We start from the raw sequence: 14196 nt of genomic DNA on the forward strand, positions 1-14196 counted from the left end.
ACGTCTCTGGTCGCTGTAATATAGTTTTGGTCAGTAGTGGCAGATACCAAATTTAAAACCCCAAAACGTTACTATGGTTACCAAAGTGTCAATCAAAGCTATTTTGAGAGTCAGTTTTGTTCTGTACACACACAAAACAATTCATGTCAATGCAGTGTATACCTTCATGTAGCCACCCACAACTTAACCACAAGCACTACTGTACAGCACAACAGTAATTAATTAATCAATCAATCCTTAGAACACAAATTACGATATATTTGATGAAATCCAAGAGCTTTCTGAGCCTCCATAGACAGCAATGCAAATTATGGTCGATAGACTGAACATTTCAATTGCATTGTTGTCTATGCAGGGTCAAAAGCTTTCAGATTTCATCAAAAATGTGTCAATTTGTGCTCCGAAGATGAACAAAGGTCTTACGGGTTTGGAACAACATAAGGCTGAGTAATTCATGACAGAATTTTTCATTTTTGGCTGAACTATCCCTTTAAATATCAAACATAACAGCATTAAATACTAACAGGAAATAGCATTTAATGATCAACATGTCAACAACACTCATCAAAATAATGTTTAAGTCAGTAAAAATCTATATTTATATCAATTTTAAACTTTGTGGTAATAAGTTTCCTCAATTTTTTCAGATGAACGAGTAGGACTGCAGCTGGTTTTCCTGCCAGACCAACTGTAAAGTGCCTGAAGTCCTTCTAAAACAAGCAAACAGGAGGCTAAGACTAGCAAGAATGCCAACAAACCACCGTAGGCTGATTTAATCCCCAATTTTGAACTTCCAAAGTGTAGTTTAAATGCAGCTTCAAAGGGCTCTAAACAATCCCAGGCGAGGAAGAAGGTCTTATCTAGCGAAACGTTCTGTCATTTTTTTTGGAAAATAAAAATTTGTATACTTTTTAATCACAAAAGCTTGTGTAGCACAGGCTCTGGAATGCGCATTCACGACGCTACATACCATTGAATTACATCGAAAGGTCACGCGGAACGTAGGAGGAACTACAGACCCAGTGTTTACAAAGTAAACGCGCAAAGACTAAGAAAGTGCAAGTGAAACGCTGTTTACAAACAAAAAGGTACAATGATGTCGGACGATTCTGAAGTTAGTAGAATAAAATGAAGTTTTTCACCATACTCTACCTTTTTAAGCCGGAGTACACAGATGATGAACTTGATGGACTCGAAACAGGTAAACTAATTACAGTACAGAACCTAATAGGATGTTGCGCATGCACTGCTGAACGAATCACTGCCCGAGACGACTCTTTCTTCCCGAGTCACATTAAAGATTAGTTCAAAATGAACGAAATTCATCACTAATTCGTAGCATTGTGGACATGCATCCCAGAGCCTGTGCTACACAAGCTTTTGTGCTTAAAAAGTACACAAATTTTTATTTTTCTAAAAAAATGATCAATCGTTTCGCTAGATAAGACCTTTCTTCATCGGCTGTGATCGTTTAGAGCCCTTTGAAGCTGCATTTAAACTACATTTTGGAAGTTCGAAATCGGAGCACCAATGAAGTCCATTATATGGAGAAAAATCCAGAAATGTTTTCCTCAAAAAACATAATTTCTTTACGACTAAAGACATGAACATCTTGGATGACAAGGGGGTGAGTAAATTATTTGTAAATTGTTGTTCTGGAAGTAGACTTCACCTTTAAATCACTAAAATGCATTTAAGAAAATACGTAATATAAAACAGAATAGGTAAATTTCAATTTTAATGCAGACTTAAAGTTCAAATGACACATGAAAATGCTGAATTATAAGTTCAAGGACATACAAGTCTTGAACACAGCCATGTTCTTGTTTTTAAAACCCAAAAATGAACATTTTGTTGTCATTTACTCACCCTTATGTTGTTCCAAACCTGTATGAGTTTCTTTCTTATGTTGAACACAAAAGAAGATATTTTGAAGAACCAAACAGTTGTTGGTCCCCAATGACTTCCACTGGAAAGAAATACTATGGAAGACCATTAACTGTTTGATTACCAGCATTCTTCAAAATATCTTCTTTTATGTTCAACATAAGGAAGAAACTCATACAGGTTTGGAACAACATGAGAATGAGTAAATAATGACAAAATGTTCATTTTTTGGGTGTAACTATAACTTTAAGTCCAGCAGCTATGTGTTACCAGAGAAAGATTTTGCACAAAACCACAAAACCACTCAAAGATATTTTCTACCACATGCACACAAATATCTCATAGAGGGTCAGGGGTCTGCATAACCTCCTGTAGCTTTATGACGCCATCCTCTGGCCACATGCGGAGCAATGCCAGCTGTGTAATGTCTCAGCAATTGCCCCATTACACCATACCGGTCAGGAAAAAAACACTCAGTCAAGCATGCCTGGATGATTCACAAATCAATTGGGCTATTTTTACAACTTCAAGAAAGCAGAAAGGAGAAAATGTTCTCTGTAAGTATGATTCATGCCTTATCCATTCATAGGCAAAAGGGTCTGTAGGTGGTGGTGGCGGTGGCTGCGGCAGCTTGGGAGAGGACTGTTGTGCCCTATCAGGAAACTCTGAACAACCTTCTACCTCTCAACACAATCACACAGAGAATTCAAACTCTCCACAGCATTAAACATGCACAGAGTGAAAACAGACCAAATGAGAAGGGTAAAGGCATTTTGTTCTCGGCTAATACAACTTGATTGCGGCTTAATTTGAGCATACCGCTGTTGTCAAAGCAACTCCTGCTGTTTTTTGAAAAGCGAGGAACATAAAACACTCATACTTCAAATATGATGCAGCATCTAGTTAAGAACATGACATTTTTAATGTTCAGAATTCAAACGAAAACAAATTTGCCCCATCAAAGCTGTTAAACGTCAGCTTTCACTGAGATGTGATGATGAAGTGTAGGCATCGTCTAAAAGGCACTTTCTAGAAATGCTGTTGCCTCGTTCTCTAATTACACGCTATTAAACTGTCCATACAAGTTCCATATTCGACTACATCAGCCTACGATATCAGTTCAGTCTGTCTGGATTGCTAATGTGAAAATGAACAATTTACATGTCAGATGTTGATGGTCCAAGCTGGTAATAGAGGGTTTGCACTTATGTCTCGATTTAGTCAGTTACCTAGATGCGCGGCCATATTGGCGATACTTGGATGTAAACAACAGCATGGATTGCGTGGTCAATGTACTACTGAATATGTTGTTCTGCTAATTTATGCTGTTGAAACCATTGAAAAAATGTGTGGAAGCTGCTAAATCATATAGAGAAGGACTTAACAAGCAGGAAATGGCGGAATATTTTGACAAACTAAAGTTAATAGGTGCTAAAGATATGTATGAGCAGTATTAAGATATTAGCCTAATATTTCAACTACCTAACTGGAAATTATAAGAACAAAAACTAATGTCAAGATTCTTGCCCTGGAAATCCTGGTTCAGTTTGGTCAACCACAAACGCCTTTTGTTCCTGACACAGTTTGATTTGTTATAACATTTGCCAGTCTATAATACTCCAAATGTTTTTCAGGGTCCGACTGATTAGCACAGCTCAAAAAATGACAATAATTGACCATTTTTAGCATCAATTATCAGCTAAATATGCAAGTTTTGCTCGGTTCAGTTGCATTGTTTATGTTCAGTGCCACCAGTATGGCCGTTTGATGCAAGGTTGCCAGGTTTTCAGAACAAAACCCTTGCTATTTTTTAATTGCTACTCAAAACTAGCCCAAAACTAGCCCAATCACATTTCAAGGGGGTAAAATACATGTTTTTTTTGGTGGGGTTCCTCTGGTAAAATTAGCATTCTAGGGGCTAAATATTACATTATTGGGGTTGCGTCAACCAACGGACATGAAAAACAACATGCGGCAATAGTATTAAAGTAGCCCAATTCCGTGGGAAAACCACAGACTTGGCAACACTGCTTTGAAGACGCAGGTCTAACTGGCAACATCAAATATGGGGACGTGAAAGTCTGGTCATGTGACATGCAAATGTCACCAATTTGTAATGTAGTTATACTTCAGTTAAAAAAGGAATAAAAGCTTAAATTTGAAATGTTTTAAGTCCCACTAACTTTTAATAAATTAACAAAACCAGCTGAAACATTCTTCAAAATAGGGATGTGCCCGAATAGTGAATCCGTATTTGGAAAAGCACAGAGGCACTACAGAGGCACTAAACGGACATGTTCGCTTGCTAGCGGTAGCCTAGGTACATTGCAGTACATAAAATTTCACTTACCACATAAACAGAGTAAGGAGAAATGACAATTGCGAATGATTTGCTGATTTTGAGCACCACTGACAAACATCTAATCTTGTAAAATGTGTGGAAAGTACTGCCGCTCCGTAGCATAAACAGAGTACATGTGATCACAAATCTTGAAAGTGAAAGTAAAAAGCGAGAGCGCATTTCAATTCACATGGCATCATGGATTAATAGTGGCTCCCTGATGCTCGCAAATTATATACAGTATGATTACCCAACGATATAATTACGAGAGATAACACTGAAATATATTTTTCCTCCCATCTCCTATTTTTTCCCTATAGGGATTCCATAGTAGTATTAGTAGTAAAATTTTCTTTCGGGACAAGGCATTCAGATTCGGCACATCCCTACTTCAAAATATCTTTTTTTGTGTTCCACAGAAGAAATAAGGTCACACAGATTTGTAACAACATGAGGGTGAGTAAATAACAGAAATTTCATTTTTGAGTGAACTAGGCCTTTAAGAAAGCATGGTAGTGATACCAGCACCCAAAACACAAGATATGCTGGTGTCTTCAACAGTATTGACCATTTGCTCCTGAATAAAATATGTTGTCATTCCTCACCCATCTGCACTGCTGGCGGCTCATTTGACCGTCATCACTTCTGAACCTCTCTTGCTCTTAATGAAAGGGGAAACATTAAAGGAATCTCAATGCTTTTGTTTCACTGGCAGTTCCTGGAGGCAGTGATTTAATCAGTGCTTTATATGATGACAGTGTAACGTTATAGTTAGGTGCTCGTTTGTGGTGTTGTATGTTTAATATGATTTACCCAAGTAGGACATTCAGAATCAACATCCCTGTTTACCCTGGAACAACATCACATTTAAAATTTGCAATGAAGTAGAAGCAGAAACAGATCTTCTGTACATTTGAGTAAATCAGATGATTGAATATTGAATTGAGTCGACTCTTTTGGATGACTCATCTGAATGGTTTGTTCACAAATTAAACTAATTTGGTTATCAAGATCACCTCACTTACTTAATTATCCACTTGCAGCTTTTAACATTTCACAGGAGGGGAAGAGGAATGAAACGTGACTTTAAATGTGACTTTTTGTTTAGCAAGACTGCTGACAAAAGCCTCACCACCTTATGCCACTTCAGCTGTGCCCTCCATTAAACGGCACTTCAGTAAATTGCAGTATATTCAAATACAGTCTTTCATTATGATGTCCAGCACACAAGTCCATTAGCTTCGACAGGGAAAGACAAATGACTAAATTAATCGCTCAGATGTTTAATTGCTGCTCCTGGGCCTGTTGGTTAACCTATGCACAGCCATTAATTCAGCCTCCATGCTGGTTAACCACACCGCAAAGTAGTTGGCTGATCAATGCCCATCAGCGCATATAAAAACAGTCATTTATATGCATATACGGAGTAGAACTCCTGGTCAATGCTCTGAATTTCATTTCTGTATGTATAATCAGCGACACAATGTCTAGGTCTAGGATAAGAGGACAATGAATGCTGCAGTATGCAATTTTGTCAGGCTAATGTAATACTTCTGTAATTCAGTTTGAGATCAGGGAGGAAGATGTTCATGTCAGTTTCATTACATTTCAGCTCTGAGATTAAATAACAAAGATTAAAATCACAATCACACAAAAAAAGATATATGAATATTACTCTCAGCATCAGATGTACCACCACAGTCTGTTTACTTACTATCTGATGAATAAGGAAAATAACAAGCGATGACTTCTGACCTTTCATTGAAGTAAAACAATTGAAAGTGGGGGGAAAGTCACATTATGAAATTAATGTTTTTCTCCAATGCATGTTGGCCACAATTTTTGGCACCCCTATGAGTAAAATTTCTCTTAAGTATATTCGACACCAGGGTGAATTTGAGGAACACAAAGGCCAAATTCCCTTAATCATCCTACAATAGGGAGCAAAACCAAAGACTACAGTTCTGATGTGCAGAACAAGATTGTTGAGTGGCTGTAAGAATATAGCTAAAGCATTGAAAATCCCCATTTCCATCATCAGGGCAATAATTAAGAAGTTCCAGTCATTTAAAGATGTTACAAATCTGCCTGGAAAATGATGTGTGTCTATTTGGTCCTAATGCATGTTGAGGAGGAGAGTTTGAATGGCGAAAGACTCTCCAAGGATCACAGCTTGAGAGTTACAGAGATTAGTTGAGTCTTGGGGTCAGAAAGCCTAAAAAAAATAAAATCAAACAGCCCCTACATCACCACATGTTGTTTGTGAGGGTTTCAAGAAAAATCCTCCTTACTCATCCAGAAACAAACTCCAGCTTATTTCGCTGTCAAGACATGACTGGTACTTCAAACAGGACTGGCTTCTTTGGTCAGATGAAACTAAAAAAAGAGCTTTTTGGCAGCAAACCCACCAGATGGTGGGTACCCTATGCTCACAGTTAAATATACTGCTGGAAATGTTTAATGTTATATAGGCCTATTTTCTGACGGAGGTCCTTGACATCTTGTTCAAACGCATGGCATCTTGGATTGTACTGAATGCAAATATATTAAAAAATCAATACCTGATGGCCTCTGTTAGAAATCTTAGAACGTGACATGGTTCGATCTCCCATCAGGACAATGATCCAAAACAAACATCAAAATCAACACAAAAACGTGTCACTGAGCACATAATGAAGTTTCTGCCATGGCCGTCCCAGTTCCCTGACCAGGTATCTCATTTATAAAACTCTCTGTAGTTTTCATCCTAAAACTACATCCGCACAAATGTTTTCAGATTTATAAAACCATGCGTACGCCAGAACCTGCGCAAAAACCCCTTTATAAATCCCATTTGGGGGAAGATTGTGTGTACGTGCATCTCAACCCCGTCTCCTTCTTGAAATCACCATATATGGTTCTTACAACGCCTAGTTTTACCATGCATAACCTCATCTGCATATAATTCCCATGCATATTCATATTCATGTGACACCACGTTTAACACGGTCAAAGCTACGAGACATTAAGAGGGAATTAAGAGATACGGACTATAAATGCCACTTGTGCCATACACATTAATTTTTATTGCTAAAAATAATCCAGTATCCTTGTTATGTTTAAAATAAATACGCCTATATCAAAAAACAAAACTGTTTAAAATGGTTCTCATAAATAGAATAAATTTGATCTCCTTTTTCACTGGCCAAATAGTAGCCTATTTAAATTGTTTTAAACAATAAAATCAAATTACATTTATGCGGTTTTTGCTGATATGGTGAACATATTTTAGCTATTTTTACTGAAAACAGACAGGCCATATTTTTATTGCAGGTGTAGGCTACTGTCTGACTCGGCGCAACACTGCTAAAACTATTTTAAAAAGGAAACTTGCAAATCTTTCCATTTTTCCCAGTCGTACCCTTCAAATACAGTGGAATTTTTTCATAACACTGTAGCCTTCACATGACATCAACACCTTTGTGCAGCTGCGATTGTACAGTAAGCTATTATCATTAGACCTATTCAAACCAGACAATGGACCATTCAACCATCAAATCCAGCAGTGTCCACCATAATATGGAAGTGCGCATTATTGATCATTGCTCTTGCTAAAAATATTTTTTCATAACATGACATCTGGAGTTTAGTTTAAAGATAAACTATTGTGCTCCCATAGCTCTCCTCACTGTCATTAAAACATAGAATGCCATATGAAAATTGATCAAGTGTATCCACTACAAATATGTCTATATTCATATAATTTTAGTTCTGCGTAATGACTTTATGTGATTTCTTACTCCAGGAAAAAGAGTTTGTACGCATGGTCTAGGATGTTTGTACGGTGTGTACATATTTACGCCAAGTTTAATTTTTATTAACCCTGATGTGTGCATTGAAAATTGCGTACGCATACTTTTATCAGTGAGACCCCTGAACCCTATAGAAAATGAGTGGGGTGAACTGAAGAGAAGAAGCTGGGAATCTGAAGGATCTGGGGAGATTCTGTATGAAGAAATGCTCACTGATCTCTTGTCAGGTTGCTCCACACTCATCAGGCATTATAGGAGATAACTCAAAGCTGTTATCTTGGCAAAAGAACATTTACATAATTGGGTGCCAATAATTATGGCCAATGCGAACTACAGAAAAACATTTATGTTATAATAAGATTTTCCCCCAACTTTCCATTGTTCGACTTCAATGAAAGGTTAGAATTTTGTGAATTGTTTAAATGAAAGCTCAAAAGGATAAACGATGCAGATTTTCACAGCCACCTTTGCTCATATTTACCAAGGGTGCCAATATTAACGGAGGGCACTGTGCACAACCTATTTGCACTATTGTTTAATGGTTTGGGGTAAGTCAATTTTTTTAAAATGCCCCTAATTATGGATTTTTTAAAATTACCTTTAATGCAGTGTGTAACACAGCTCCAAGTGAATGAAAACATCCTGCAAATTTGTAAATCTGAAAGTGTCTGTGTATAAAGTTACTGTCTTTCAAAAGAAAGAGTTGATTCCGAGTCATGTAAACAAGCCGTTTTAAAAACAAATCTTAAGCTGTGTTAAGTTGACATCAACATGAAATATTAGCATATTGCCTGCCCACTTTTTTTGCTAAACACAGAGCCAGGAAAACGCTAGATAAGACCCTTATTTCTCAGCTGGGATCGTTTAGAGCCATTTGAGGCTGTACTGAAATTGCATTTTTGACCTTTAATCCGTTGAGCACCACTGAAGTCCACTATATGGAATGTTTTCCTCCAAAGAATTTTCCTCCTCGCAGCTTGTAGGTCTCTGGCTAACCGGCTAACAGCAATATCTGTTCACTCACAATTGTTGAATGTTTGTCGTTGTTATTACTTGGAGTTATGATAAAGAATAGAACAATACGTTGGTGTACAAACCTCAGTGCTTTATCAATATGTTTCTGTGTTGGGCTAACGCATATACCATGGCTGTTTGGGTGTTTAATGTAATGGTGATGGCCGTTCCATTTTTGAAATGCGCTAAACGCAGCAGACCAATCACAACAGACTGGGTCATTGAACCGCAGATTAGCGTCACGCAAAGAAGGAAATGAATTGTTGAGTGAACCGTTTGGGACTCGTTGAGCAAATAAGGTAAAAAATAAATGCATATTATATTACAATGAAAGTGTATTTTTGACCTTGTATGCATGTCAACCTGTTGTTGGGGACACCCAAAACCAAAATATGAATTTTTCATAATCCACAATAGGGGCACTTTAAAGAAATTAATATGTTTATTCAACTTTCTATTTCTATAAAAAATATGCATCACTGTTTCCACAAGAATATTAAGCAGCACAACTCTTTTCAACATTTATAATAAAAAGAAATGTTTCTTGAGCACCAAATTAGCTTATTAAAATGATTTCTGAAAGATCATGTGACACTGAAGACTGGAGTAATGGCTGCTGAAAATTCAGCTTTGTCATCACAGGAATGAACTACGTTTTAAAAATTATTACAATAGAAAAGAATTTAAAGTAATAATATTTAATGACATTTCAATTATTTTTATCAAATAAATGCAGACTTGGTAAGCATAAGAGACTTACTAAGCCCAAACTATAGTAACACTTCTTCATTTAAAGCCACACGCTTTTGACATTTGTGCATCATAAAAGTACTGTAGCTAAAACCATAAACCACCTTAAACACCTTCATCTCTGTGTCACTTTAATGACATCATTCATCGTCAGGAAGTATTTAGTAAGGTACTAAATAAGCAACAGTACAGGACTCTGCCAGGCGGAGTGAATTCAAAATGCACCTAGCTCACGTCCCACTGCAGCCTCACATCCACGTCCTTCCTCACTGGTTTTATGTCTACCAGCAGTGGCAGAAATGAGTCAACAATTTAGCCTGGCAAACACCCAGGGACAAACAGTGCCAGTACTGGACTGACCTTGGGCATGCCAGCTAAGGCGCCAGCGCTTCAACTCTGTGACAGACTGACGTTAAGTGAGGTGTGCCAAACTACACACTCCTGCTCGGTGACATTTAGGCACGTGAATGGAGAGATGGACTTTACTGTCAAATGTTTGTGTTTCAAGGGTAGACACTGAGATTTTTCCCCTGAGAAGCCCAACTACAAAATGATGAGGAAATGTAAAATGATGCTGTGTTGAGTGGCCAAAGCAGATGGAGGTATAAAAGCATGATGTACCCAGCGTGCCAAAACAGACAACAGAGGGATGAGAGGAGGAGGATAAACACGGCAGAGGAGTACGCGTGGAACTAGATAGAAAAATAGACAACAATATAGAGACACAATAAACAGAGAGACATATTTGATCGATTGACAGAAGAACTTACCATTGCTGAACTTCTTTCTCTGTAACTGTAGGGGGAAGAAAGAGACAACACAATGAATAAATTATTGAATTAAAGAGGAAATAAAATACAACATATAAATTTGTCTGGTAGCCTGTGCTGCATTATCATTACAGTCTGATTGCCTCATGATTCAGCCTGTCTCTTTCTAAAATGCACAATAATAACACTTTTTATAGTCTCATTTATAAGTCATCAACATTAATTCAACACTTAGCTAGCACATCTATCATAAGCAACTTGCAGAAGGCTTATTAGACATTCTAGAACTACATGGGGTTACTTCATAAGAAATGACAGGACAGCACTAACAAAAAAAGAACACAAACACAGAAGTGAGAGCCAGAAGACAGTGAGTAGGCTGTGGTTTGTTGGTCATTTGTTGAAGTACATTATGCAGGTCTGTGATTTACAAATGCTAAACAATAAATCCCTTGACATCATATCATATTACTCTCATCTCTGTATTCTGAGAGGCAGCTTTCACAATTAAACCCCAAGAGTCCCTCCTCTAACAAACCTGAAGTGCATGGCTGAGCATCCAATCCTATGAGGATAACAACTTGAAATTTATTTAAAACTGCAGGCTTGCAATTTTACATAAAAAGATGTATGGGTACAGCATCTAAGTTGGTATATACTAGGAAAATCAATTTATTAGAAATGTTATCTAATTAAGCATGGTATTCTGGTTAATTAATGTAATCAATCATTAAATGCAGACCATATAAAAAACTACTCATGTGCCCTCAGGTCATGCATATAACACATACCAAGTTTGGTCAGAATCCACTAAAGTACTGCCTAGATATATCCTCATGTCCATTTTTGTACTAGCTTTGTCAAATTTGTTAACACGCCTTGCGAAAACGGTTTGTTATCTCACAAAGCTTTTGATAACCTTTAGCCGGAATGCTCTGAAGATGATCTGAGCCAATTTTGGTAAAAATAGGACAAACCAACTAGGAAGAGTTCAAAATTTAAAACTGTGAAAAATCTTTACCCATCCAACTGCAGAAGTAAGCCTATTGGTGAGACTTCTGGTTCATTATCCACTATAGGAAAATAGTGAGCAGAATAACAACGTGCAGTAAACTGTTTGCACTACAAACCAGTGTGTTCATAATTAAGCTAATACATTAAAATAATATGGTAAGACACACCAATCTGCAATATCAAGCAGCTAAACAAGCTGTTTTGTACAGCTAAAAATAGCTGGATGCAGATGAGACTGGAAGCCAAAAATTTTTACTTTCGTTATGAGCCAAGGAATTAGAGGAAAAAAGAATTTTGGTTCTATACCCTAATTCAAAAGTTATTAGCAGAAACATGACTTCAAATTTGACCTGTTGGTGGCGCTATCGAGCTTGAGTTATATATTTCAAATTTGCTGTGGTTAATGATGAGACTGTCCTCTATCTGTGTGCCAAATTTCACAACTTTCCTGCAAGCGGTCTTGTGAGGGAGTTCTCACACCTGCCTCATTTAGTTCGGTTGAATTGCACTAGAGTTTATTTTCCCTCTTGGTGAGGTTCATTTGGGCAGGTGTGAATGTAGCAATCGCACTCGAGTGCGCACCAAAAGCGGACCAAAGAGGTGGTCTCAGTACGCTTTCAAACGAACACTGGAGCGGTTCAGTTGTAGTGAGAAAGCAATCCGATCCAATGGACCAACGAACCATGCTTTATCACACTGTATAATGGGTAATTACAGATCCATGAACAGCAGTAGCTTTGTTGTTTTGCTAATACCACTTAAAATGAACCTATGTCTGTCTGCGCCATTCAAAATCAAAGCGCGCCTTTTCATTTTATAATGCCGTCTTATTGCTCTGTTTGTAGTAGGTGTGTTGTAAAAATGTTTTCCTGACGAATCCTGGACTCCTGCTCAAAACTATAAATTAATATAACGATACCTAAGCCCGCAAAGCTGTTGTTTTTCCATCCTGACAGACGACAGCTGAGTTGAATCCCGGAAAAAACGTGGAACTTTGACCAATGAGAGGACAGTTTACTCGCGCGTGACTTGTATTAACACATTTGGTCCGTTTATTTTGTTTTTAGACCTTACCATTCAAAAGATATTAGCAGAAACATGACTTCAAATTTGACCTGTTGGTGGCCCTATGGAGTTTGAGTTTTTTAGAGAATTTGCAATGGTTAATGATGAGACTGTCCTCTATCTGTGTGCCAAATTTCATAACTTTCCTGCAAGCCGTTATATAAGATTCATAACAATACAGTATAGCGTTTTTACTACAAAATTCGAAATGGTCCACGCCCAAAATGGCTGGCAGGAAAACTGGTTATCGTCTGATTCGGTGTGCCACTTCGAATCCAACAAAATCAAAATCTGCCAAAATTACTCCTTTTTGCACAGATTTTGTCAAATTTGTTAACCCACTTTATGAGAACGGTTTGGTCTATCAGAAATCTTTTTAAAAACTTTTTGCCAGCATTGTGTGAAGATGGTCTGAGGCAATTTTGGTGAAAATATGAGCTTTTACAAAATTCAAAATTGTAAAAAATGCATTTTGGAATGCATTTGACGCAGTATGAGTCAAGGAATCAGAGGAAAGAACAATTCAGCTTTTAGACCTCACGGTTCAAAAGTTATTAGCAGTAACATGAGTGCAAATTTGGCCTGTTGGTGGCGTTAGAGAGTTTGAGTTAGAGACTCCAAATTTGCTGTTGTTAATGATGAGACTGTCCTCTATCCGTGTGCCAAATTTCATAACTTTTCTGCAAACAGTTTTATGGGCCATAGACTTCCAGAATGAAAGAAGAATCAACAGCCCACAAATATACACAAAACACCCTGTAGCTCTTATTTACATTTACATTACATTTAGTCATTTTACAGATGCTTTTATCCAAAGCGGCTTACAAATGAGGACAATGGAAGCAATCAAAATCAACAAAAGAGCAATGATATGTAATTGCTATGACAAGCTACAGTTAGCTTAACACAGTACACGTAGCAAGGGTTTTTTTTTTATTATATAATAAAAAGTAAACAGAAAAAGAATAGAGCAAGCTAGTGTCAGAGGGTTTTTTTTTCCTCTTTTTAATGTCAATTGTAAATATTTTATTAAATAAAAAGAAAACAGAAAACATGAAGAATAGAGAAGCTAGTGAGCTAGTTTTTTTTTTAATTAAAGAATAGAATTAGAATAGATTTTTATTGATTTTTTCATTAAATTTTCTTACAATCTGTAACAAACTAAAAATAAGTTCTCAATCTGCATAATCCACCTGGTGTGTCTTCCTGTTCTCCCTGGGCACCCCACCGCTATACAACAGACAAGTGTATTTGACTGATTGGGTACAGACGTGGGCAACCTCATAAACGGAGCAAAGATTTTGCTTTAATTTTTCAAAAAAATACATGTTCCCTCATGCAACAGATGTCATTGTAGGTAAAGCATTATAAGCAGAAGGCTACATGAATCTGTACCCACACAACCCTAATGCTGGGATAGCACAGTTATGTTGTTGCTGGGAAACAGCAGTAACCTAGAAGCCTGAAAACAATGACCGAAAACGTAACCAACACAATGACTGAATACACATAGCTAGACACAGGATGTCAAACACAGCACAGCATGGGTTTAGTTTACATCTGC

At 37.3% G+C, this 14196-nt stretch overlaps 1 protein-coding gene across 1 annotated transcript in view; it reads right to left on the reverse strand.

Moving 5' to 3' along the window:
* Nucleotides 1-14196, reverse strand: part of ncs1b (neuronal calcium sensor 1b) — a 42813-nt gene that overhangs the window by 15559 nt on the left and 13058 nt on the right. The window contains exon 3 of the mRNA XM_051117055.1: nt 10554-10578. Coding sequence (XP_050973012.1) covers nt 10554-10578 — 25 coding nt within the window. The remainder of the gene's footprint in view (nt 1-10553; nt 10579-14196) is intronic.

This window comes from Labeo rohita, chromosome 8, assembly GCF_022985175.1.
Source record: "Labeo rohita strain BAU-BD-2019 chromosome 8, IGBB_LRoh.1.0, whole genome shotgun sequence".
NCBI classification, from domain to species: Eukaryota; Metazoa; Chordata; class Actinopteri; order Cypriniformes; family Cyprinidae; genus Labeo; species Labeo rohita.